This window comes from Pseudophryne corroboree, chromosome 4 (genome assembly GCF_028390025.1).
Source record: "Pseudophryne corroboree isolate aPseCor3 chromosome 4, aPseCor3.hap2, whole genome shotgun sequence".
NCBI lineage: Eukaryota > Metazoa > Chordata > Amphibia > Anura > Myobatrachidae > Pseudophryne > Pseudophryne corroboree.
Window position 1 is genome coordinate 346,792,530 of NC_086447.1, and position 26,599 is coordinate 346,819,128.

At 42.5% G+C, this 26,599-nt stretch overlaps 2 protein-coding genes across 4 annotated transcripts in view; one reads left to right on the forward strand and one right to left on the reverse strand.

Moving 5' to 3' along the window:
* LOC134909517 (thioredoxin domain-containing protein 2-like) overlaps window positions 1-17,264 on the reverse strand; it is a 57,919-nt gene extending 40,655 nt beyond the window's left edge. Inside the window, exons 1-2 of the mRNA XM_063916466.1 lie at window positions 17,052-17,264; window positions 6,405-6,629 (exon numbers count right to left, since the gene is read on the reverse strand). Coding sequence (XP_063772536.1) covers window positions 6,405-6,475 — 71 coding nt within the window. The 5' untranslated portion in view covers window positions 6,476-6,629; window positions 17,052-17,264. The remainder of the gene's footprint in view (window positions 1-6,404; window positions 6,630-17,051) is intronic.
* The window catches only part of P3H2 (prolyl 3-hydroxylase 2), a 267,791-nt gene that overhangs the window by 8,383 nt on the left and 232,809 nt on the right, over window positions 1-26,599 (forward strand). Inside the window, exon 1 of one of the 3 annotated variants that reach the window (XM_063916465.1) lies at window positions 18,415-18,430. The exons of the other annotated variants lie outside the window; for them this stretch is intronic. The gene's annotated coding sequence lies outside the window, so the exon portion shown is untranslated. Of the gene's footprint in view, window positions 1-18,414; window positions 18,431-26,599 lie in introns of those variants that run through there. 3 annotated transcript variants of the gene reach the window in all.

Sequence of the window (26,599 nt, forward strand, 5' to 3'; positions counted from 1 at the left end):
CAAAACACACCCGAATCCGACAAAAAAAATTCGGTGAGGTTTTGCCAAAACGCGTTCGAACCCAAAACACGGCCGCGGAACCGAACCCAAAACACAAAACCCGAAAAATTTCAGGCGCTCATCTCTAATTGTGATCCCATAGTATAAAACTACATTGACGTAAAACATGAAAGAATATGCAAGAGTTTAACTACCGGTAATATTGTTTAAGATGACTATGTTAGCCGAGTGCTGTAAATGTCACTGCAGGCTGAGTGATGGAATCCTAAAAATGTCATAAACTAGAATGGAAATTACCAGCCTTTCTAGAGGAAAATAGTTTCCATAGCTTTCACTTGTAAAGATTGTTGTTCGCAAACTTAACTATTTTGTCTGTAAAAAGTTTGTCACTTTTAACTAGCAAAACGTGTGTCCATTTCCCCAATAGAAGAGGTTTATCCATTACATGTACTTTTAGGTGAGCCTCAGATCCAACCAAAAAGCAACGTGTTTTCAGTCCTGACCCATATGTTAAAAAGGGTTCAACAAATTCCAGTTGCCATGGTGACTATTACCACTTTTAGACGAAATATCGCGGGTCGTAGCCGGGAGCCTGTCACGGGTGCTACCCGGCTGTGACCCGCGTCAGGCCCCTTTCACACTGCATTTGCCGGGTTGGTGACGTCGCTGATGACGCATCGGGGGCAGCGCATGGAGATCACATGATCTCTAAGCGTCACCCGTACATTCACTGTAAACACTGTTTACACAGCAGAGTTTGCTGGGTTGAACCCATGTTCAACCCTGCAAACTACCCGAGTTGGAATACCGGGACACTCGACCCTGATTATTCCAACTCAGCCCTTTTATACCACACAGCAACATGGGTTATGCACACTCATGTGCAATAACCCATGTCATATGCTGGCAGTGTAAAAGGGGTATAAGGGGGAGATTACTCAAAGCTTGGAAAGAGATAATGTACTAAACAATCAGCTGTCATTTTACAGGTTGTGTTTTAAAAAATTAGTTAGGAGCTGATTGGTTGGTACTTTATCTCTCTCCAAGCTAAGATTTTACACCTTGCTTGTCAGTGATAAGTAGGGGTGGATTGGCCATATGGCTCACTGGGAAGATTCCCAGGTGGGCTGACATGCCTGTGTTTTTTGTTGAAATTTGACCCCACATGACAAACAGTCCATTGGTACTCATTACACTCACACATTGCATTGTCCTCATTCATTCTGTTATTCCATCTCTGTGTACTGTCTTCAGGACAGCAACTCCCATGAGTGCACTGTGTATATATACAACATCTGTAGGCACTTTCCCTAACTGCAAGAATCTTGCTACGAAGTGCATTATAATCGTCTTAAATACTTATAATAACATACACAATTAGGATTAAGGATTTTCCATATATTACCAAGTGTGAGTTGGGGTACGCCATCTTTTGTGGAGTCTATATATTTGAAAGATTGTTTGGTGTGTATAGAATACCACCTCCTTTTTGTGAGACTAAACCCTAAATACAACGTGGGTGCCTTACATACTACACATTGGTTTTCTTTTCTTTATTTTTTCATATATTACACTGAGGTTATATGAGATCTACTCAACGATTTGTGCCTATGAAAAGGAAGATCAATCGAAAGATACCTTTATAGGATTCATCATACACCACCAAGTGTGAGTCTGGGTACGCTGTATATAAAAATCTGTAGATTTCAAAGATACCTTGATGTGTCCTGTACACCATTCTCCTCTGTGAGTTTTGGGGTACGCTCTACATCTAATTAGTCTTTTCACCAATATTGAATCGAAAATTTGAGACTGAATCATACTTTTATGTGAAATACCGCACATTGGTCTTTTGTGTTCTCTATTTTCATATTCCTCTTCGGGACATCTGTATTGAATACCATCCATATGAGAAATCTGGAAATGAAACACCTGATTCTACGATTTTAAAACAGGGACGTACATGCTTCCTTTTTTCCTGCTCTTGTTTTGATATATGCTCTTGCGCTGAACACACCAGGGAGGTTTATATTTTTCGTTTACAATTAGGATTAAGGCGGCAACATAATTTTTTTTTTTTTTGTTTTTTTTTTTTTGTTTCTTCATTTATAATACTTGCTGTGAGCTGGTCACCATTCATTTGGTCCTGTATGTTAGCTGAGCAGGCAGATGATGCAAACATTGGATCATTTACAGTCGTAATTAATAAACTGCAATATAATTTGCATTACATTCAATTATCACCGAAGGGAGCGAATTGCTGTTAAACGCCGATTCGCCCCCTCCCCTTCGCAAACTTGGCCGGATTCGCATAAAACAGTGCTTGCTACCTATGGGGTATCAAGCACTTTTGAGCGATATCCCCACTGCTGTAAAGTGCTTCAGTGTCAGGCAGATTCGATGGGCGAATCTGTCTGTTACCTAGTTGAATTCCCCCCTTAACCTTTGTAATTGTACATGTCAGTGTTTGCGCTGTCTACCTGCTTGGCTGCCATGTAGTACTGAGTGAATGGTGATTGGTATGTGGTGGGTGTTATACTAAAGAATTCTCCCTAATCCTAATTGTGTATGATATAATGTACCCCTGATGTAATTTCTTTTAACTTCTCCCTTGATTCTGGACATGCCCACTCTCTACCAAGTCTTAGTGCAATTTAATTGCTGCCACCATCATGGCTACATGGTACACTTCTGATATTTCCCATGTGAGGCCACTTCTCCAAGTTTTTCCAGGGCCCTGGTGACCAGAGTGGGGGTCTGTTTAGAAAGAAAACTTTGCTGTTGCTCTGTCCACTCCACAGTGCAAGACTATTGCATCCATCGGTGGACATGCAAAATGAGGACCAACTCCAGTTTTGTGTTTGGAGGTGCTATAGACTGGTACTGGTTGGTACTCTGTTTCAGAATGCACTGCAGTGCAGACAAGAGTATCCGCACCTTGGCCTGGCTTTAGCATGCTTTGATGCCCACTTGTTAAGAGTCAATGAGACCCACCCAGGTCATTCTTTTGGTGTCTAAGATCCCAGCCCAGGCACTGGACACAGGTCTGATGGCATGTGGGGAAGTCTGAAGGGCATTGAATAGGCATGAGTGGTGCTCTATAGAAGTTTTAATATATGGGTCAGCACCAGTGGTAGCTGCTTCCCCTGTGCTGCAGCTTTGAACACACATTGCAGGGGGAAGCCGGCCAGCACATACAAACATACATGTGATGTTGTATATGATATATGTGCTGACTTGCCTTACCCAGGGATCAGCAGCCACCGCTGTGTGTTTCACTGACCAGATGCCACTGCATGGGGAGACATTACTCTGCTTGTCAATCATTTTCTATAAGCCCGCCCTCTGACTTCCATTGGCTTACAGGAGTCAGGGGGTGGGCTTATAGAAAACATAGACAAGCAGAGTGATGTCTCCCATGCAGCAGCGGCAGATCAGTGATACACACAGTGACGGCTGTGGATCCCTGGGTAAAGCCAGCCAGCATATTATTACTGTACATACAACATCACCTGTATGTTTATATATGCTCACCGGCTCCCCCTGCAATGTGTTGTTGGAGCTTTAGCCCAGGTGCAGCAGCCGCCACTGGTCAGTACAATAGCCTGGCTCCGAAACTTTTACCTGGCTCATAGATATTTAAAAAAAAAATAGATGTCAACCCCTGGGTTAAAATAGTAAAAAATGGTTACAGGGATGCAGCTGTGCAATACTGTAAACTAATATGCTCTGTTGCAGGAAGCGTCTGTAGTAAAACAGCTTGCGACCATTGATAGCAGCCCTCGGCCATCTGCATAATCTGAAGCTCTGCTGGGTCTAGAATATCTGTGTCCGACGTCGCAGACCCGTGGCTTGGTATGCCTACAAAACAGGGGTGACACGTCCCTGCTTTCTAGAATGATCCCTGTTGCCGCCCATCAAAAGTGGGAGCATATTGGACATGCTGCAGCTAAGTGGGGACTGCGAGCGAATAGTATGTAAAGCATTAGTTTTATGTACTAACCTGAATTCGTAGCATAGGTACACCTTGGTTTTAGACAGAGGTGACAAACGCTGCACTTGGCCAAGACCTTCTGTAGTACAGCTCCAAGATATCAGCCTTTTGAAAAGCAAATTCTTCCTTAAACCAATTCTGATATCCCTCTTTCAAATGTTGTGTCATTTATGTTTGAAGTATTGCTGTTTTTGGATGAAGACATGATTTTGGCACCTAAGTTTGTCTCTGGCACATACATTTAACTTAATCCACCATGTATTTTTGTAGTAATAGAATATTTGCTGGTGTACAGTGCAGTACAGTATGTAGAAATTTATATTTGACTTTGTTTTTTGTTACTTTACATCCTCAAATAAAGTGGTGTAAGCAAATAAACCCCAGAGGAGTTTTGTGCCCTTTTATAGAAGAAAATTACTGAAGGTTGATTGCTTGTAGACAGTTCTCAAAACACCTGAAGTGACTCCTGAAATATTATATAGTGAAGGTAAATTATTTCTTATAATATCTAATTATTTCTTAGAATACAGTATCTATATTATCATATATACAAATTAATATACTTACAAAGATATACACATGCTGTTTTTGGGGACATAGGAGCTGATTCAGAGAGGGACGCAGATTGCGGCATATGCAGCCAGATCTACGTCTATCTCCTCACATGCTCAGTACCGCCCAGCACAGGGCAAGGGTGGCCAGCATGTGTGATGTGCCACCACTTGATGCGTCTGCAATTAGATTAAGGTCGACCCCTGGCCAGGCTGCGCTGTCAGGCGGTCGGCCGCCATAAGAGAATTGAGCAGATCTAGGAGACTGGCCAGGTTATTTATACCCCTTTCACGCTGAGCCTCTGACCCGGGATATTACCGGAACAATCCGGTTCCTCATATTGTGTGAAAGGATCAAAGTGGATCTGTGCCCTGGGAATTTGACCCTGGTCGGGACCAGAGTTATTCCAGGGACTGACCCGGATAAACTGCAGTATGATAGGTGTGAACCGACTTATTTGACCAGGGTTACATTTAAAAGCTGCTGATTGGCTGTGTATTTTATTTATTTCTTATTTAAAAGCTGCTGATTGGCTGTGCATTTTATTTATTTCTTTATTTAAAAGCTGTTGATTGACTGTGTGTTTTATTTATTTATTACCAGTTATTTATACAGTGCACACACATTCCGCAGCGCTTTTACAGAGTATATTTGCCCATTCACATCTGTCCCTGCCCCAGTGGAGCTTTAAATCTATATTTCCTATCACATGTACACAGAGACACATTCACACTAGGGTTAATATTGTTGGGCGCTAATTAACCTACCAGTATATTTTTGGATTGTGGGAGGAAACCGGAGTACCCGGAGGAAACCCACGCAAGTACGGGGAGAATATACAAACTCCACAGAGTTAGGGCCATGGTGGCAATCGAACCCATGACCTCAGTGCTGTGAGGCAGTAATGCTAACCATTACACCATCCGTACCATCCGTGTATGCAGAGGCCCTTCTCAAGAAAGTGACATGCAGGGCAGACATGGGTGCAGTATGAAGGTGATGACCCTGGAATTACCCAGGTCCAACGTACAATGAGAGAGGGGTTTGACACATCTTTAAACCGTGTTCACTTTACCCGGATCGGTTCCAGGATTTAAGTAGGAAAGGAGTATTATTGTTTTACATTTCCTTCTGTTATGTTATCTCTTTGCTGAAGATGTGGTTATTAATTTACATTCTAATGGTGGGTCACTCTTTATTATTATAATGATAAATTTCATTTTATCGTATCAATGCGATTCCATATAAAAATGACCTCCGTTCATGAAGTGATGTTGATGAATCAAGCCTTGATAAGAGCATCAAAGTCAAGTAGTTTGGCTGCTAGGCAACTCATATATGTTTCTTGATAAAACTTGCCATTGTATAACTAACAAATAATTGTGTTGATACTAGTGCCAGCTCTTGTTCAGTTATGTAGATGTGCCATTTAGTAAATACAAGGGTATTATTTACTATTTTGGTATGACCTTTGAGTAATCTCCACCTCAGTTTTGTTTAACACAAGTCAGTACAGAAATATATGATCTCAACACACACTAATTTGTTTGAGTTTCCACCAGAGAGATTGCTGTTGATGTAGATGATATAAATATTTTAATCTTTCAACATTAAGTAAAGAACACCACAAGATAAGAAAAAACAAACAAACAAGACAACAAAAAAACACAGTGGTTATCTGAACACAAGACAACAAACAAAATAAGATCATTGTAGGCTATTTAGGGGCTGAAACCATATCAATACCTACAGTCTGACCCTAATTCCCCCCGGTGGTGCCTAAACCTTCCCCCACACCCTAAAACTAACCCCCCCTTCCCACCCCATTACCTGATTCTAACAAGACTGGCATACTTACATTTGGGATCTCTGCATTCGGGATCTCTGCATTCGGGATTCTGGCGCTTGCATTGCGATCCATGTTGGCATCCTGTCGTCGGTATTCCATGCAGTGTCAGGATTCTGGCATTGGGATTTTGAACGCTGGGATCTTGACCGAATCCCTCAGTACTGAGTGTCATTTACAAATGTTGACAAATTTGTTGGTACTCTTACAGCTAAGTAAAAACATGCTTCATTCCTCCTGAAAAGTGATGAAATGAAAAGCTATTGGCTCATGTGCACCTACTTGCCATTGTTATTTCATAGAATAAAGCAGACAAACTGTGAAACCAGATACATTATTTCATAATTTCAAATATATTTTAAAATGGCCTGGGCAGATTTGTTTGTACCTCTTTGAAAAGATAATTAATAATTGGATTATAGTGATATTTCAAACTAATTTCTTTCCATGAGTTAGCATTACAAATGTCTTCAATCTTCTAATCAGTCATTCAGCCTATTTAAATAGAGAAAAGTAGTAACTCTGCTGTTTGGTGTCATTGTGTGCACCACATTGATCATGGACCAGGAAAAGAAAAGGAGAGAGTTGTCTGAGAAGATTAGATAGATTATAGATTCTCTGAACCCAACCGCAAGAGGAAAATTGACCCCAGATTAAACCGAAGGAAAGTGAGGATGGTATAAAAAAAACAAAAAAAAAACCCCTTTGTCACTTTCAAGTTATTTCAGTGAAAAAAATGAGTTCTTCTGTTTTTTTGTGGAAGGATACCAAAAAATGTTTCCATGTCTGTAAATCATACTTGCCTACTCTCCCGGAATGGCCGGGAGGCTCCCGAAAATCGGGTGACCCTCCCGGCCCCCCGGAAGAGCAGGCAAGTCTCCCGATTTGCGGGGTCCCCCCTGCCCGTCCGCCCACTTAGTGTGTAAAGTGGGCGGTCCGGGCAGTCGATGACGCGATTCTTGCTGAATCGCGTCATCATAGCCACGCCCCCTGCAGTGTAATGCCGGTGATCGCGGCATTACAGAGCGAGGGGCGTGGCTTAAAGGAGGTGTCATTGTGACCCCGCCCTTGCCCCACCCCTGCCCCACCCTTGCTCTGCCCCTGTCCCGCCTCCGGCCACCCCCTCCTTTACATCACAGCCTCCCCTGCCCGCCCGCTGAGCCGACCTGGCTGCTCTCTCCCGCAGAGAGCAGCCAGAATGTCGGTAAGTATGCTGTAAATGTAGGTGGGACAGAAGTGGGAATTTTATTTATGGGACGTGAAAGAGAAACTTTGTCAATATTGATTAAGAATTACTAGATCAAGAATTAGCTGGATGGGATTGCCAGTTGTCAGCATTTTACCATACTATCCAGTAAAATGATTTACCAGTGTTATTAATAGCGCAGACATATAATGAATGTCTCATCCAGAAAAGGTTTCAACCATAACAGCAGAGCAACGTGGAAAGTACTATAATGCAGTAATATCTTTAGAAACAAAGTGGGAAGTCTGCAGGAGAGGATACTCTGCGTATTACCAGTAAAACTGCTACTAGCATATATGATAATGTTAGGGTACAATGACAGTCATCAACAGTAGACCTATAATGTGAACTAAAGCAAGGCCTTTTTCCAAATTTAAGCCCTGATTATAAATTTGCATTTGTCATCTTTATCTAAACACAATCTCCTGCCATAAAACATGTGGAAACTTACTGCTTGCATTCATGTTCTTGTAACATTTATCATCCTTATGCCTTTAGCCATCGGGTTATGCCGGCGGATGCAGTCCCTGTATTCATCAGAAAGCCACAGACAGTATATATTTATGGAAAAAATCCACCAGTGTTGTGTTTATGCTTTACATTTCTCTCCTTTTATTTTTTATTTTATTTCCTGTGAGACTGCTGGCCAGTAAATATTTGTATGTCCTTCAGGAGACCTAACGTAGCTGATTTATCATTTTATCATACACAACGAGTTTTAAAACTCGTTGCGTATGATAAATGGTGCTCCAACCAATCCGCTCCCAACTGTCATTTTTCAAACACATGATATTTACGGTCTGATTGGCTGGAGCACCATTTATCGTATGCAATGCGTTTTATAACTTGTTGTGTATGATAAAACTGGTTAAATTAGCCCCATTATTTATGAACACTTTCTTGTATAGTGCAGCATATTCCGTTGCGCTTTACAATTGGAAACCACAGTGATAGAACAAAACTGGGTAATAACAGACAGACTTGCCCTGTTCGCAAGCTTACAATCTCAGAAGTGAGATACTTGAAAATAAAGAGGCCTATCTAGAGTTAGGAGTAATTTGTGTACACACCCCACCATTGGTTTACCTGATTATTGCTCTTACTACTAAAGGCCGGTATTCACGGGCAGATCTAGATCTCCCCCCGCTCAGCACAGTGCGATGTGTGCTGAGTGTGCGGCGGTGGGGGGCGCTCATTTCTCCCAGCGGGTGAAGTGAGCGACCTGCTAGATTGGCCAATCTAGCACCAGCGATAGCGATGCGCGGGGCTGCGCATCGCTATCGCTGTGAGGGGTACACACGGAGTGATCGCTGCTTAAAATCTAAGCAATCTAGTCAAATTGCTTAGATTTTAAGCAGTGCTCGCTCCGTGAGTACCCCCCTTTACTCTGAATAAGGCCAAATTGCTTGCATCATCAGATTTCCTGTCAGTAATACCATTGGCCAACATTGCAGACAATTACCTTTAGCCTCATTTAGTTCAGATGGCTGATGGTAGAAAATAGCTTTCATTCTGCTGCATAGGCAGTGGTATAAGTTCGCCCCAGTCGCCCGGAGGCATGATAAATGTTGGTGCCCCACCTACATACTGTATACACACACACCCCTCATATGTAGCTATCCGGCACTCATGTTGAACAGTGGTAGCGTGCTCAGGTGCCTTTCCAAATAGTAATATAGATACACATACAAAGTGGACGGCACTCCAAGTCCGTCATCACAATAAAATAGACACCAGCATACCTTTATAGCACATCGACAGTACTCCCTCACCCAACAGCGTGTCACAATGTAGATGCTTTGGCGCAGTGGTGTGCCGATATACAGTATATATATAAAAAACACACACACACACCTCTCACTTACACTCACACCTCTTACTTACACACGCCTCCTTAGCTTAAACACACACATGCCTCCTTCGCTTACACACACACCTCCTTTGCTTAAACACACACAATCCTCACTTACACACACACGCCTCTCACTTACACATACACCTCTCACACAAATGCCTCTCACTTACACATGCTTCCTTCACTTAAACTCACACACACACGCCTCCTTCATTTAAACTCGCGCACACACACACACACACGCTTCCTTCACTTAAACACACAAACATGCCTCTTTCACTTATACACACACACACACACACACACATATGCCTCTCTCACACATACATACACACACGTCTCCCTTACACGCACACACGCCTCTTTCATTTAAAAATACACACACAAACAAAAACAAACACATGCTTCCTTCACTTACACACATACACACACACACACACACACACACACACACACGCCTCCTTCATTTAAACTCACACACACTCACACTTCCTTCACTTAAACACACAAACATGCCTCTTTCACTTACACACACACACACACACACACACACACACACACTTATGCCTCTCACACACACACACACACACACACACACACGTCTCCCTTACATGCACACATGCCTCTTTCACTTTAAAACACACACACACACACACACACACACGCAAAAACAAACACATGCTTCCTTCACTTACACACACACACACACACACACACACACGTACACACACACACACACACACACACACACACACACACACACACCTCACTTAAACATGCACACATACAACAGTGCTGCCAACATTTATTAAAGACCCCCCAGCACCCCTCCCCTTTCCAACTACACACACTCCCACAGTGCAGCTTGAGGCAAGTGCTGCCAGTGCCTACCTGCTGCTATCAGCCCAACGGAAGAACAGAGAGCTTCACTCGGCCAGCTCATCTGGAAGGGCCTGGCAGGAGCTGCGTTCTGGAGCTCCCCCTAGCTGTAGCCACAGCCAGCTCTCTGTATATACTAGTAGGCAGCTTCCGTGTCACTGACACGAAAGCTCCTCGCAGCGAACGATCTTCAGGGTCAGGAAGCGGGAGACAGTGGAGGAGATGTGCCCCCTTGAGGTCAGGAGCCCGGCGGCAGCCGACTCCACTGCCTCCCAGAGTTCCACCACTGTGCAGAGGCTAGTTCTGTCATGGTATGGAAACTTTTAAAAAATGGTATTGGTTAACATTTATATGGAAGTCAACATAATGAATATTTAGTGTTCATCTTGGGTCAAATATTGTAACGAGTGCGAGAAATATTTTTTGAGAACACTTCCTTATCAATGCACCTACCCTGACAACTTTTATAATTAAAGACAAAAACTAGAGAATTGCAGTGCCGGATTAAGAGCCACATGGGCTTGGGATGGCAAATGATCAAATACGTATTGCGAGAAGCGTGGAAGCTGTGACCAGTGCCGTCTGTGACCAGTGCCATGTGGGCGTTTATACCTCTTACGTAATCAGCAGGTGCGGCTTAAAGGAGGCAGTATGTAGTCTATGTAGGTGTCACAAAACGGAGGTTCAGCGCTCCTCAGCCGCGCTCTCTCTTACCTGCGTCGACTCTGGGGCGCTGTCCGTCACCCCATGGTCCGTCTGGCATCCTGCGCTGTGTCTCCATTACCAGCTCTCCCTGGCCTGACTGCCATTTTCAGTCTCCACTGCCCACTCAGTCCATTCAGGAACCATTTCACAGTCATGTGATCATCACCACCAATCAGTAGCAAGCCTGGGGTATAAATCCTGAATCCCAGCACATGCAAATTGCCTGGCTACCTGAGCTATCCAGTTCTGCTGCTCAGCATCGCAGCATATCCAGATCCATTGGTACAGCCAATCCCAGTGATCCTGAAGGGCTGCTCAGCTCATTATCGCAGCATATCCAATTAGATGGTACAGCGTATTCCAGCGTTCTTGAAGAGCTGATCCTGCAACGCCATTGCAGCATTTCCAGTTTACTGGTACAGCCTATCCCAGTGTTCCTGGAGTGCCGCCGACTTGCTGATAGAGATATATATATATATATATACTCTTACTGTGTGGAGTAACGTGTATAAAGGGCTTTTCTGCACTGTAATGTGTATAAGGGGCTCTTGTTGTGCAGTGTAACATGCATATGTGGCTCTTACTGTGCGATATAACGTGTATAAGGGGCTCTTGCTGTGTGGTGTATTTTGAACAGCGAACACTACTGTGCAGTGTAATATGAATTGGTACTATTCAGTGGCCATGCCTCTTCCTTTTGAAGCCACGTCCCTGTATTTTTTTGTGCACGCCTTCGGCGTGCACTGTCCCTCTTTTAAATATGAAAGGGCAGGGGGGGCATTAATTCTCTTTCTGGCACAGAGCACAAAAATGTCTAGTTACCGCTCTGTATGTTGGTTATTAATGTGTGTAGTATATGTAGGTCACTAATACTATTTGTAGTACATTGTGATTCTGATACTGTCATACAGGTAAAGGGTGACTGCTATCCACTGGATCAGAGGTCGCTGTGATGAGTGTTTTGTCCGGCTGACAGAAAGGCTAGCTTCAACCCTGGAGAGGAGGGGCTCCTCTCCTTTCCGAGTCCCCGTATATTCCTCTCTGTCTCTCTGAAGCTATCCTGCTCTTGCCACTCTGCTGAGGATCTGCCTATCGTCGGCGCAGGACCCAAGGAGGAGAAGAAGAGCTGCCCTCCAAGCAGTGGAGTTCTGACCGGAGTCTAGGCAAGCAATGGGTTTCAGAAACTCTGCCCCCCCCCCCCCATTCATACTTCTGCTGTGCCGTCTGACCCATTACCTACATACACAGCACACACTCCACACAGGGTGTAGGTATTATTTATGTACAATGCAGAGTAGTTTTGATTGAAGACTATTTTGCATTGTACATGAATAATACTGATACTGTGTGTACCCCAAGAGTCCCTAATTTGGTATTTGGGGGGGGGGGCCAAAGCATTTTTCTGCACCTGAGCCCACCACTCACTAGTTCCGCCACTGCATTGCAGCATTTCCCAATTAGCTGGTACAGCCTATCCCAGCATTCCTCTAAAGCTGCTCCTGCAAATCCATTGCAGAATTTCCAGATTCACTGGTTAATCTCATCCCAGTGATTGTGAACCCTCAGTGCTATGAACTTCTCAGCTATTCTATTGAACTGGTAACTCGTCACCCCACTGTTCCAGTTTCCCATATAGATGGTACTACTTTGCCAACACAATTCACCTGATACAGCATCCAGTCAGGTGTTCCAACTTTGCCAAACTTCCATGTCTATTAATGAGTAGATTCTATATCAAACCAGCCCAATTCCATCCAAAGGTCCCAAGCCAAAACCCAGCAGCTCAACCTAGTCCTGATTCACAAATAAACCTAACCATGTCAGTGGCCTATCTCCCCTCTCATGGTCAGTGTAGGTGAGTAGACTCTGGCAGTCTACTGTGCATAATCATGTCTCCTGGAAAGTGACAACCACACCGTGATTTTTGTATACTGTGCATGCCCAAATCACCAACAAAAATTTCCATTACACCATTTTCCTGGTGATTTTATACTTACAGCAGAAGGGGGGGGGGGGTGCTCCCCCCCCCCCCCCCCCCACTGCCCCCGGTATCCCTCAAGCACACTAAAAAATTACCTGTAACCATACCTTAACCTACTATATCTGGTAATAGAATTTCAGAGAATTTGTCACATGCGTTTGCAAAGTCATGTTTAGCTGCTGAGCCGCGCCAAGGCTTCTCCGATATCAGCAGTCCTAACACTACATAATAGCAGTGCCCAGTGTCGGACTGGGGTATGAAGGGCCCACCGGGGGGATGCAGTGACAGGGGTCCGTATTTAGGGGTGTGACCACCCTACAAAGGGGGTGTGGACAGCCTCTACAGAGGCTTGAAATGCACAATAGTCTTGTGCAGTGTAATGCAACATATCTACCATGTATAATACAAGTGTACAGTCTGGAACCTGATCCCTAGAGAAAGGAGTGGGGCCTCAGGCAGTGGGGCCCACCAGTGGTTTCCCCTGTACACCTGTGGGCCAGTCCGACCCTGGCAGTGCCCACATAGGTCCATGTAATTTGTTTACAGTAAGGCCTCATGATATAGGCTCATACTAAAACGCATCCAGACAGAGAGCTAACTTACCCGTTAGCCACCCCCATTAGCACTACAAGAAACAGCATGCCTTCCAAATACTGCTCCCATTCAATGCTTTCTCACACATGCAGACAAACAATGGCAGTTGCTCGATCATTCCTGGAGATAATTATATATCAGGTGCTAGAAAGGGGGAGGGGTCACAAACAGCAGACAGAGATGGGGGGTGCTTCTCCCCCCCCCCCCAGTATCCCTCCAGCACACTAGAGAGGTAAGTATAATACATGGGTTCAGGATACGTGGTGAGCGCCCTCTGAACCCACTGGCCCATGCGCACCACATACCATGCACCCATTGTAGATATTTAGAATATATTTTATTTACTTGCACAGCAAATTTACACTGTACAAATACTATGTAACATATCAATCATTTGTGCATACCCGTCCCCCCATTTCACACTGCGTGGCATATTGAGGCTAGATGTATGAAGACACATCAGTACATTACCAGGTTAAAGCTAACCTCATCTTTATATATTCGCACCCTCCAGGTGTAGCTTTGTGAAAAAGCACATTTAGGCAGTGTAATAAAAGCATTTAAACGTATGTGTCATGTAATAAAGACAGCCCTGTTATGAGAGTAGAGACAAACAAGAGTTAAATAAAGGGGGTGGTCCTAAAGTTTATGTAGGTTGGACTTTGTAGCAACTCAAAATACATAAATATACATATTATTGGTCTTTGTAGCAACTTGTTTCTAGTAGGGGAGCCACTTCTGTCATAGTATAAGTGGGATTTCAGGATTTTGTGCACAAAACACGAGATTTGAATCCCGGAGTTGGTGGCTGCGCACATTTCTGGGCAGCGCTGAGCGCTAGTTCCATCAGCTCAGATGCTGCCCTGGGTCTCTTATGGTTGTGCTGTGTGGCTGCATGTGTCATCATAGGGGTCATGCTGCGCAGCCTCATGCCAGCCCGCCCCTTATATAGTCAGGCCTGCCTGCACAGTGCTGTAGAGTCTGCTGTGGATATCTGGCAGCAGCTTACTGAGCAGAAGCTTGCTGTCTGGCTCCTACACTGACTGCTGATGCTGAAGCCTGTCGGTGTGCTGGTCTTCTGGACTGGAGGAGGATGAGTTAAGTGAATGTGTGACAGTGTCACACACACTACCACAGACACATAACCTGTTTTTTCTTAGTGGGGACAGGGCTGGCTGGTGGGGGGGAATGTTTGGCCATGAATGTTTTTTTTTTATTTATTGTTTTTTTATTCCCGGTTGAGAAAAAGAGGGGGATTAGTAATATTTTCACTGATCAACTCAATCCCGGGATTAAGTTTTTTTTTTTTCAATCCCGAATCCCAGGATTGAATGAATTAGCCAGGATTGGCTTCCCTAGTTTCTAACATATATAGTTGTAGAAGTGTTTCCTCTTTTCCCCAAGCTTGGTTATAAAGATTGGCATTCACCCTGAAATTAGGCTCATCTGCACAAATATGATAAAACAGTGTATGTCCACGTATAGCAGGTTTTAATGACCTTCACTGCCTCCTATTATCTGTTTCCATCCTCTTAGGTTGTATGTACATGAGACATCAGACAATCTTTACTTAACAGTAGTAAACAATCTCCGCTTAACTGCGGTGTCACTTAAAGCTAACAATAGCGTGGGTGGCAGTTCATAGGACATCTGCTTAGAGGACACTGCTTTTTAATCTTGAACTGCTACTTCTGTCTTAAAGACATGGTTTTAAAAAGCCAGTGGAATATTTCAAAGTACAGAAAAAGCAACTGAAGAGAAAGGGTGATATTTAAATAGAAAGTGAGATTGTGGTACTTATTTTTATCTTAAGAAAAACAAGCTACTGAAATTCTGTGCTAGGAAAAGTTTTATTTCCGTATCTGACGGAACTACCCGGGTAAATGGCATCCTCTTCTGTTTTTTATCCTCCTCTACATACAGTCAGTGCCGGATTACCAAATAGGCAGAATAGGCACCAGCTTAGGGACCCCGCGACAAAGGATCAAAATAATATTCATTTGATCTTGAAAGAATATTATAATCAAGCTTTAACTGACAAGTTTTTTGTCCGCTCAGAAATTGTCGGTTTTTTTTTTTTTTGTATGAGTGAATTAGGTGAAGAACATTAATTTAACCTTATCCAAAATGATTTTAGTTAAAAAAAAAAATTCTTTGCATTTAAAAAATAAATACACATTTTCTCAAACATCGGTAACATTGCGACGTTACTTTTTGCACCCCAGACAGCTGCCAGGTACATGGGGGTTGGTTTACACTTTCGCAGCAGCTTCTATTGGCTGTAGCCTTTGGGTGGGGGAACCTGCCGTGCTGACCGATCAGCAGTGATCGGCAGCACGGCAAACACTGGGGGCGGGTGTAGCGAGGCAGAGGGACCTTTCCGGTCCCTCTGAGGGCAGCAGCAGAGAGACGTTTCCTTTCCCTGCTAACACTGTTTATCTGACTGGTTGCATCCTGTGCGACCAGGTCAGATAAAATACTTGCTGTTATGGTTGCATCTGATGCGACAATGCCAGGCAAGTGGCTAAATTGTTTCCAAAAGATAGAACAATGAATCAACTAAAAGAAACAAACTTTACATTAAAGACTCTGTAGAGAAAATACTACAGTATATTAATGTAATGTACCCATTAACAACTTTAAGTGCATAAACCAGTGGTTCTCAAACTGTGTGCCGTGGCACCCTGGGGTGCCTCTAGACACTTGCAGGGGTGCCTTGGGTTGGTGGTCCAGAACCTATTCAAAATATTTAATGGAAATTTAACAGACAAAACCAGTGCTGGTAGCTGCCATTTATAAAACATGTGGACAAATAGAAGTGAATTCTGTCTCTCACCTCAAAATTGATCCTAAGGCTGACATGCACAACACAATTGACTTCATTTAATATTTTTTATGCATTTCTGAATAAGAAATTTTTGGCCTAGGAGTGCCGTGAAAATTTTTTTGATACTCTATGGTGCCGCGTTTCAAAACATTTGTGAACCACTGTCATAAACCATAGACATCAGATTCACATTACAGTTTCCAGATTGTAGACTACTGGCTGGTAAAAATAAAAAGGGATTAGGAGACAGTTTGCGAGGGGGGCCTGAGATTTCTACTTCCCAGGAGCCTCCACAGGGTTTAATCCGGCACTGCATACAGTAGATTGTATTAAATGCCATTCTTAAATATCAAATCTGCCTTTTCTAAAATGGCACTATAACATTGTTCTCAAGAGAATAACATTCCCTAATGATATGAATGTACAGCTTAAAATACATAGCAGAAAGAGTTGTGTAAAGTTGTGCACTAAACCAATAAATTAAAGTAATCTGAAGGTGAAAATATTAATGGAGATACTTAATTTCATACACTGTATTCCATGGTAATTGAAATTATGATGAGCACTATCACCTTTGATGGTACCATCTGATTAGGCAGCTCATCCGTAGGCTCCAGAGTTCCAGCTCTTCTCTCTCCAGCTACCACGTTACTGGTTTTAGACAGGCAGCCAGGTAGTTGGTTCCCTTCTCCGTATGAACACCCCATTTGCGTGACTTTCTTGTTCAGGGGTGAGGAGCATTGACAACATTGTGGAATGTTTGAACCAGATCTGGCTTGGACTTCCAGTTTAACTTGGTTTTCAAAATTAATAATAAGAACAGTAATTGTTAAAAAAGAATGAAATATATGTAACATAACATATTTAAAAAATATTGATCATTGAAAAATGCTTTATCCACCAATGTAACCAAAATATTCTAAAATAGCAACACAAATTAGACCATAGGATACAAGCTCTCTTAGATTCTACTCCCACATGTTTTTACCTCTTACTTTGAATCTGTATGAAGTGCTCATCTTTCCCTTTTAGTAACCCTTGTTCCTACATTTCGTTCCCAAGACTTTGCAGCTTGTACGTTTATGAAAATGTTCTTTTCAGACCAAATGAACTGAGATCACATCCTGTTCATTGCTCAGTGTCCTTTCTTCACATCTCCACTCTGCCCTGTGGACATAAACAAGGGGCTGTGACTTTGGGTACACTTTGAGAGTTTTATATTTACTTTCTTTATCTCTCAAGGCAGCATCTGTCATTCCCACTAAAATAGAGCTTACATCACAGAGAAAGCCAATTCAGTAGTCCTAAAAGCACATTGCTTCCTACAGTTAACATGGGGTAGATTTTCTACATGGCATTATAGCAGTGTACTTACATGAGATTCCTATTCTGCCACTTTGAGTTTTGAGATTTAAAATTATTTTTATTTTACTTTTTAAGTATTTTATGTTTATTAGTTATTCTATTTGTGACCTCAAACAAGACTTTGTTTGTTTTTGTGGAGTGGACCTGAAGATTAAACAGTGGTTGAGGCACACAAAGGTTTTATGTGATACTGTATATATAAAGGGAAGAGAGTATGTATAAAGTGAAGAGCGAGAATTTAACAATGATTGGCTATGGAATTGAGGGAATTGCAGGGCTGAAAAGTGCAATTTACTGCATGAGATAAATTTAAGGATTATATTAAATAATGCAGAGTATTGTAACTGGCCAAATTGTTTCTATTCTCCAAATTCTGTGTTTTTCTTTAGCAGCCAAGCGTCTTGCTTTTCCGAGAGTATAAGGGCGTTTCTGTTGCTGCCCACCTCAGGCTTTGCTGCTGTGCCTGTTCATGTCACTGCAAAGCACAGAGAAAGTCATTTGGACCTGTCAGCATCCAGCTGGTACACAGCGCTGAGTCAGTAACACTGCTGGAACATGCCGCAGACTCGCCCATCCCATACCTCTGGTAAATACACATTACAAGGATTACCCTCACTGGTATATGAGGATAGGAAAATCGGGTAATGGAATCGTATAATGTACAGCCATAGTGTCATGTCAGGTCATTTTACCATATCACAGATTTTTCTGTTACAGTATACAGTTGCTTCTTGTTTCTGTTACTCTGCTGGTTCAGCCTACCACCTGTGAAGCTGACCCATGACTCATCCACTTTTAAATATGTCCCAGTGATAGATGTGGAATACTTCATCTCTATACAACACTGATTTCTACTGTTCACACAAATGATTCCAGAAATAGGAAATGTGAGCAATGGAAATGAAGATCAAAATTATACACTAGTCCTTCCATGGGGCTTCTATGAGTAAGCTAATGAATGGGACATCTATCATCATTTGTCCATAAATGCTGACATGACACATGGGTCATAAATGCAACTTAAACCTGCAGCCTGGATGATTTGTGGTGTGAAACAAACATTGGTCCTGATTCATAGTTGTATGCTAATGCTGCCGCAGATGCGATATTCATCCGCATGGATTTGTATAGAGACACTTACTGAAGCCTTTGCAGGTGTCCGCAATTGTGTACACATTTGCAGCATCGATGCAGATTTGGAAAACATCGACACCTCAAGTTACTGTAGTCTGTGGTCAGTCAGAATGGTATGTAACATTTGAGTTAGTGGTGGTTAAGGGCAAGCAGCAGTTGGGGTAGAGCGAGTGGTAGAGGCAGAGAGAAGCTGGGGTAGAGCTGATGTTAGAGGGGGGTACGGGCAGGCAGTGTTGGGAGTAGGAAAGAGCAGACAGCAGTTGGGATAGTGCTGGGGGGCAAGGAGGGGTTTAGGGGCAGACAGAATAATGGTAATGAAAGATGTGAGACACATATATTGGGAGTTAAAGGTGTTTTTTAAATATTTTTTTTTAAGTAGGTGCAGATGACACAAAAATCAATTTGCTGTATAGTCCTTTTCCACCAGAATGTCGGGTCTGACCTGGGCTTTCAAACACAGTTCCAAACCCCCATGGCACAGCCCAGTTCATAGTGTTGACTGGACATGGCATATTGGCGGGTAGACCCCTTTCACACTGCACCCGTGTGCAGTCTGCCTGTTCTGCTGGTACTTGAAGATAACATCTGTATAGTTTTAGCGTGAGCAGGGTCACACCGTTACCTGGGTCAGTGACCGGTTCCACCCTGGTAAGTAACTAGCATTTCTTTTGCAGCTGATAAAGAAAAGTACAAATCTGCCATTTCAAAACATTTTAAAAGCACAAAATATTTTTCTATGAGACAGTGATGGACATCTGTACAAAATTTATATGAAGTTGTTTCAGGGTACAGGCTATTCTTCCCCCCCAAAAAAAATTGTTTTTGGAATCGGGAGTGCGCATACTGCAGAGCCCAAGTCATAAGCAAGAGCTCAAAGTTCTAGCCTTCATTTTGTAGTAACCATGATTGATGTTATATGTCAGATTACAGCAGTTCTTCTGTTGATAATTGTATTTGTTTTCTCTGTGTTTACTGCCTGTCACATATAAATACAGTACATACTTTAAGCATTGTGCCAGATCTGTGTTTAAGTATTTTGAACCACAATCCTATAAACTAATTGCAGTATATGTGTGTAATTATTATTAGTAACAGTTTCTTATATAGCGCAGTATATTCCGTTGCGCTTTACAATTAGAACAACAGTAATAGAACAAAACTGTGTAAAAACAGACAGAGGTAGGAAGACCCTGCTCGCAAGCTTACAATCTATAGGGAAATAGGCATTGATACACAAGGATAGATGCTACCTATTGCATAATGGTCCACCAGATTCCTAGGTTCTTAATGGGATGTATGATATGATCACCCCGCAATGTTGGCCAAGGGTCAGGAGGGTGTGAGAGTAAAGAAAGACAAGATATGTGATGTTATGTGTACTGTACAGAGAGAATGTAATTAGATGAGGAAGCGCTGAAGGTTATGTGGGTGGGTCTGGAATTTGATAGGCTTGTCTGAAGAGGTGAGTTTCCAGGGAACGTTTAAAGGTTTGGAGACTAGAGGAGAGTCTTATTGTGCATGGGAGGGCATTCCACAGAGTGGGTGAAGCCCGGATAAAGTCCTGTAATTTTGAGTGTGAACAAGTAATGCGTGTGGATGACAGACGCAGATCTTGTGCAGAGCGGAGAGGTCGGGTAGGGAGATATTTTGAGATGAGTGAAGAGATGTATGTTGGTGCAGTTTAGTTAATAGCTTTGTATGTAAGTAAAAGTATTTTATATTTAATACGGTAGAATACCGGTAAACAATGGAGGGACTAACAGAGTGGATCTGCAGACGATGAACGTCTAGCGAGGAAGATTAGCCTCACAGCTGCATTCAAAATGGATTGTAGTGGTGAGAGCCTATGTTTGGGAAGACCGATCAGGAAACTATTACAATAATCAATGCGGGAGATAATGAAAGCATGGATTAGAGTTTTTGCTGTGTCTTGTGTAAGATATGGTCGTATTTCGGATATGTTTCTTAGATGTATGTAACATGATCTTGAGACAGATTGAATGTGGGGAACAAAGGACAGTTCAGAGTCAAGTATGACACCTAGGCAGCGAGCTTGTAGGGTAGGGATGATTTCCGAGTTCTCAACAGTGATAGAGATATAAGGTTGGTAACTACTATTGGCTGGTGGAAATATAATTAATTCTGTTTTGGAAATATTACGTTTGAGGTGGCGAGATGTCATCCAAGATGAAATGGCAGAAAGGCATTCAGTGACAACGGCCCAATACAGATGGTGACAAATCTGGGGAGGATAGGTAGATCTGAGTATCACATGCATGCAGATGGTACTGAAATCCGAAAGAGTTGATTAGTTTGCCAAGAGATAAGCTTGCGAGCAGGGCCTTCCTACCTCTATGACTGTTATCACCCAGTTTGTTATTGTTATTTCAAATTGTAAAGCGCAACGGAATTTGCTGCGCTATATAAGAAACTGTTAATAAATAAATAAAATAAATAAGAGATGTGGTATAGATAGAGAAAAGCAGAGGACCTAAGACTGAGCCTTGTGGTACTCCAACTGAGAGAGGTAGCGAAGATTAGGTGGAATCAGAGAAACGAACACTGAAGGAGCGATTAGATATGTAGGATGAGAACCAAGAATGGGCAGTGTCCTGAATACCTAGGGATTGTAGTGTTTGTATGAGAAGACAGTGGTCAACAGTGTCAAAAGCAGCAGAGAGATCAAGGAGACTAAGTAGTGAGTAATGGCATTTAGATTTAGCATTGACCAAATCATTCACTACCTTTATAACATTAAATGTATGATGTTTTTGAGCATGTTTTAAAGAAGTACAGTAGCTGTGTATGACTTCCCATCCTCTGCAATCTGAACAGGAAGTGTACAGAAGCTGGACATTCCTCTTATCTCTTCTAATGTGACTTATGGAAACTCATGAGTCTTAACAGAAAGCTGTGTCATGTCCCTCTGGAGTACTTATCTTCAAAGCAGCTGTTATTGGCAACATACAATATATTCAGGAAGGCATGTTTTTGTGTATTTTTTTCAGTTTGATATAATTCTATAAAACAGACTGCTCGAAACACTGGTTTCACATAAAGAAGCTAATTTACCCACAGAGCCCGTGTCTGCTGAAGACTTAACTCAACTGAGGAATTGCCAGTATTATTAAATATGTATTTAGAGATGTGTTCTCGTACATCATCACGCCAAGCCCCTCTTGTAGCGCCAGGTCCTGTGAGACTGTGCTAGTTTTTTATTTTTATTTTATTTGGGGGGGGGGTTGTCTTTTTGGCAACGCGATACAAATAGGACGCATCAGGAGACACTGCTCATTAATTTGATATGCAATGCTTGCATATCTGCGTGCGACTGTGTTTCCGAATCCATATATGAAGTGCTACAATGTAACAGCCACAGCTTTTTTCCAATACAAGTTCTGCTCCGTATACAGACTGTCACACACAGTATACAAGTGTCATATATCAAAATCAAATCCAGTTCCCTGTATTACAGATAATTCCTTCATCTATCACGCTAATATAAGATAGGTTATGTGATACTTTTTGGTACCATACTACAGTTTGGATTTCCTTCTGAACCCAAGTCAAACTCTACAGGCCAAATTCTATATATTTGACATAATAATAATAATAATAATAATAATAATAATAATAATAATAATAATATTTGAAATATACCAGGAGATATTTGGGCAGACACTGATTAGAGATACTGAAACATTTGATTGGCAAAACAGTTTTTTTTAAATATGAAAATTCTAAGGGATTTCTCAGATACTAAAATGTGAACATGTTAACAAACATGTTTGTTAAGTTTTATTCACTGTGGCAGGGCTTTGCAGATCTTTGATTTTGAATGTAAGCAACAAGTTTGAATCATGGTCCAAAGGCAATTATGTTTGATTCTGAAATAACGTACATCATTTTACATTAAATAATGTTTACATTGTGTTAAAAAAAACAAAAAATAAAAAATCAGTAGAGTGGTGACGGTCATCAAAACCTTGCACTGTGCTCCAGAAATGCTGCAACTTTCAGACAAAAGGTGTAGGGCTAGGGATGTAGTTATGTGACTGGCGTTCAGGAGACCGCCAGTCATAACACTTCCCACTGCATCCCGCATCCTGAGAATCCCGACAGTCGGCATGCCGGCTAGCAAGGAATATTCCCACTCGTGTCCACGACACCCATAGAGTGGGAATATAACCGAGCCTGTAAGGGGATTGTTGCGCTCGCCCCCCTCCTGCAGGCATTCTGCTGCTGGGATACCGGCGGAGGTATACTGACCGGCGGTCTCCTGACCGCCACACACGCATACCCAACTCCTAGGGCTATAATGACAGGTGTTCAAAGCAAATAGTGTCATCATCTGCCTGCTCCCTTCAGGGTGGGATCTGGGAGGGTCCACTGCTGTCTCAGGCATGCACGGGAATTCACCAAAATTCGTACATTTCATGGACATTTCAGGAGACAAGGCAAGTGTGTATTATTACCTATTTTTGTGTCTGTGCACTAAAATAAGTAGCTCTCATTTGCCCCGGGGGTCCCATGTTCTGGCCTTGAACCTTAGGAATGTTAAGGACCCTCATGATGAGATAATCTGGCTGTGGAAAGTGGGTCCATATATTTGGCCAGAAAAAACGCTAAGAACCTCAATATTACTCCATGTTAAATCGCAGAGTTTTTGAGACAGAGAGAGGGTGATGTGGAGAGGTATAGTGTTACAGGGGTGCTATCACACAGTCCTTCATGCTCCGAAAAACAGGCTGGATGTACCTTGGTGGTGGCATGCACACAGCAGCCTCTGATCTGTGCTGAGCCAGTCATCCAACACTGCTCAAACTGATTGGGCAGCAAGTCAGAGGAAACCAAATTGCTGGTCCTTAGTCCTCAGGGGCCCTGGTGCAATGCATCTGCTGAACCTTTGGTAGTTCCGCCCCTGAGGCTACAGCTATCTTTAGTCTTCTTCACTTGGGTGACATACAAACTGTTTTTATGGCCCTTCCCAAAATTCAGGAGTAGGATCAACAGAAGAAAACATTTTCATGCTCTCCATAACAAAAAATTGGCAGACGTGACTGTTTTTATTCACCCAATGGTCTTGTATTGTCAATGTTTTTTAACACAATAGAATATTTTCCAGCTTATGTATGCAGTCATAGAGGATTGCACATAACTTGACTGTGAACCAAGTCATTTTATTGCAGGTGAGCTATTTGGGCTGCATTACAACTGGCTGTTTCTTATTACATTTATGTGTTATGAGTTTAGGAACTACAAATTAAGCTTAGTTTCCAAGAAATAAAACAAGCTTCAAATTCAGAACAACTGTTCAGTTGCACAATTTTGCAAAAAGAAGATGCATTTTGTATTGTTTCTGCCAGATGGTTCTGTATTAGACGCACAATAGAACTCTAATTAGAAATCATTCAAATGTAATTAGACATGAACTAACAGTGGCAGTTTTCTGCCAACATTTATTCTGAACAGAAAGGACATTTAAATCATTTAACTTAATTAAGGAAGCTGGCACTAATTTTACCTGGCATCTTCTTCTTTTTTCTGTTGCATTTAGTATTTGTCTCACGCAGGGCCGGTTCTAGACCTTGTGGTGCCAATGGTGAAAGTATCCTTTGGTGCCCCTCCCCCCCTCTTCAGTCAAAACAAACTAGATGTCCCACTTGACCTCTAGCGTCTGGAGAGCAGGGAGACAGATGCTAAAGGTCAAGTGGGACCTCTAGTGTCTGACTGTCTCCCTCAATAGTGTCTGCTGCAGCAGGCGCCCACGCAGCCCATGGCACCTGCTGCAGCGGGGTGTGGGTTGGCGGCAGGCGCGCGCCCTGCTTGCCCGCACCTAAATCATTTCCTGGTCTCTCGCTAAGTTATCCTTCCTGTAGGCTTCCAGTCACAGAAACAGGTTTTGGTTTGGTGCAGTGCCTTTGATAACAGCAGGACAGACATTCAAGATGGACAGTGATCCAGCCAGCTAAGCACTTCCACCACAGGCAGTGCACCAAATCTGTTTCTGTGACATGACATTCTCACTGTACATCTCGACGAGTTACCAATGAATTTCGGCTGCTGATGTGCCCGTTAGGTGCAGAAATCTGATCACTCTACACACCTCAATGTGTGACCATGTTTCCACTAGCCTCGCCATCTTACAACTGATGTTGGGTCAGTATAACTGATATGAGGTGCAGTCTAATGGGCGTGAGGGGAAGCATTAGTCTACCTGATCTGGCCTGAAATTAGAATGAAATAAAGAACATTACACACGTGAGAGGTCTTGTTACCTTACTCATTGAACCACCCTTGTGCATATGACAAGCATAGGTCAGGCTAAAGATAAACAATATAGACTAAGAACAAGGTACATCATTATCAGGATAGACAGAATATTGCTAAAGTATAATAAACTATCGCAAACCTCAATACTAAAAACAACACTTTTACCTTTGGTGCAACTCCCTTTTAGGAAATTATATATAATTATTTAAGTTACTATTCCCCAAAAGAAATAGAAGCAGATCAACATAATAGGGAATAATTACCATATGGACATTCGTTCCTGATAAGACAACGGACCAGATCATCTACTGAAGGGACACATACAGTTGCAGGCTCACACAAAGGAGTGAGAACCAACAAAGTTCCGCAAGACTCTCAGTAATTGCTTCTAATGCAGAATAAAATGCATTCTGTTTCATTTATATAATGGTGCACTGAATCAGGGAGTATAATTTGAAGAACTGATTAATAGCAATGTAATCCTGAGGTTCAAAATACTCCTAGTTTATTATAGCAAGGTTGCGTTCATATTTATTTTGTGCATATATACCGTTTAATGTTTTTATTATATGCTTTTTTTAGTTTGATCAATTACGGGATTTGAAAGATATGTAATTATAATGTTGGCACATTTGCTATTACTTCTGGATATCTAATTTACTATATATTGAGCAATTGTACAGTTCTGAATTTTTCCTTTATCTAACACTATCCTGTTGGTTAAGCAAATGAGGGAGTTGTGGGTGGTGAAGAGCATGTGTAAACTGGATAATTTGGAGGACATGAGAGAATTCAAATAATACTGCTTACACTGGGGTAGGGCAGAGCTGTAGGATGAGAGTAGGACTTTTAAAAGCAATTTCCCCAAGTCCCTTTAAGTGTGGGAGCAGTTCTGTAGGTAGGTGAGAATGCCAGGGTTGAGGTACAGACCAAGAGATACTGTATTAAATGAATTGAGTAACAGTTAACAGAGTGACAGGGAGATAGTAGGTAACTAGGGAGGCAGAGGTTACAGGTAGATAGTGGTTGACTGAGGTAGGGGTGACAGACAGTGGGTGACGTGAGGCAGGGGTGACAGGCAGTGGGTGACTGAGGCAGGGGTAACAGGGAGATAGTGGGTGATCCAGTGCCACTTAACAGCATTAAACCCATACCCTCAGGTGCAGGGGTCCAGTCCAATCATTTTAACAAGCCCTCTCCCTCATCAGCCACTCCACATAGGCAAGCCAGGAGGCATGAGATGCATACGGTGTAACCTCAACTTCAACCATCTCAATGGATTCCTTCCAGCTAACAGCTAACAGCTACTGCGGTGGGTCCTCCTACAGTGCTCTTCAGCCTTTGATGC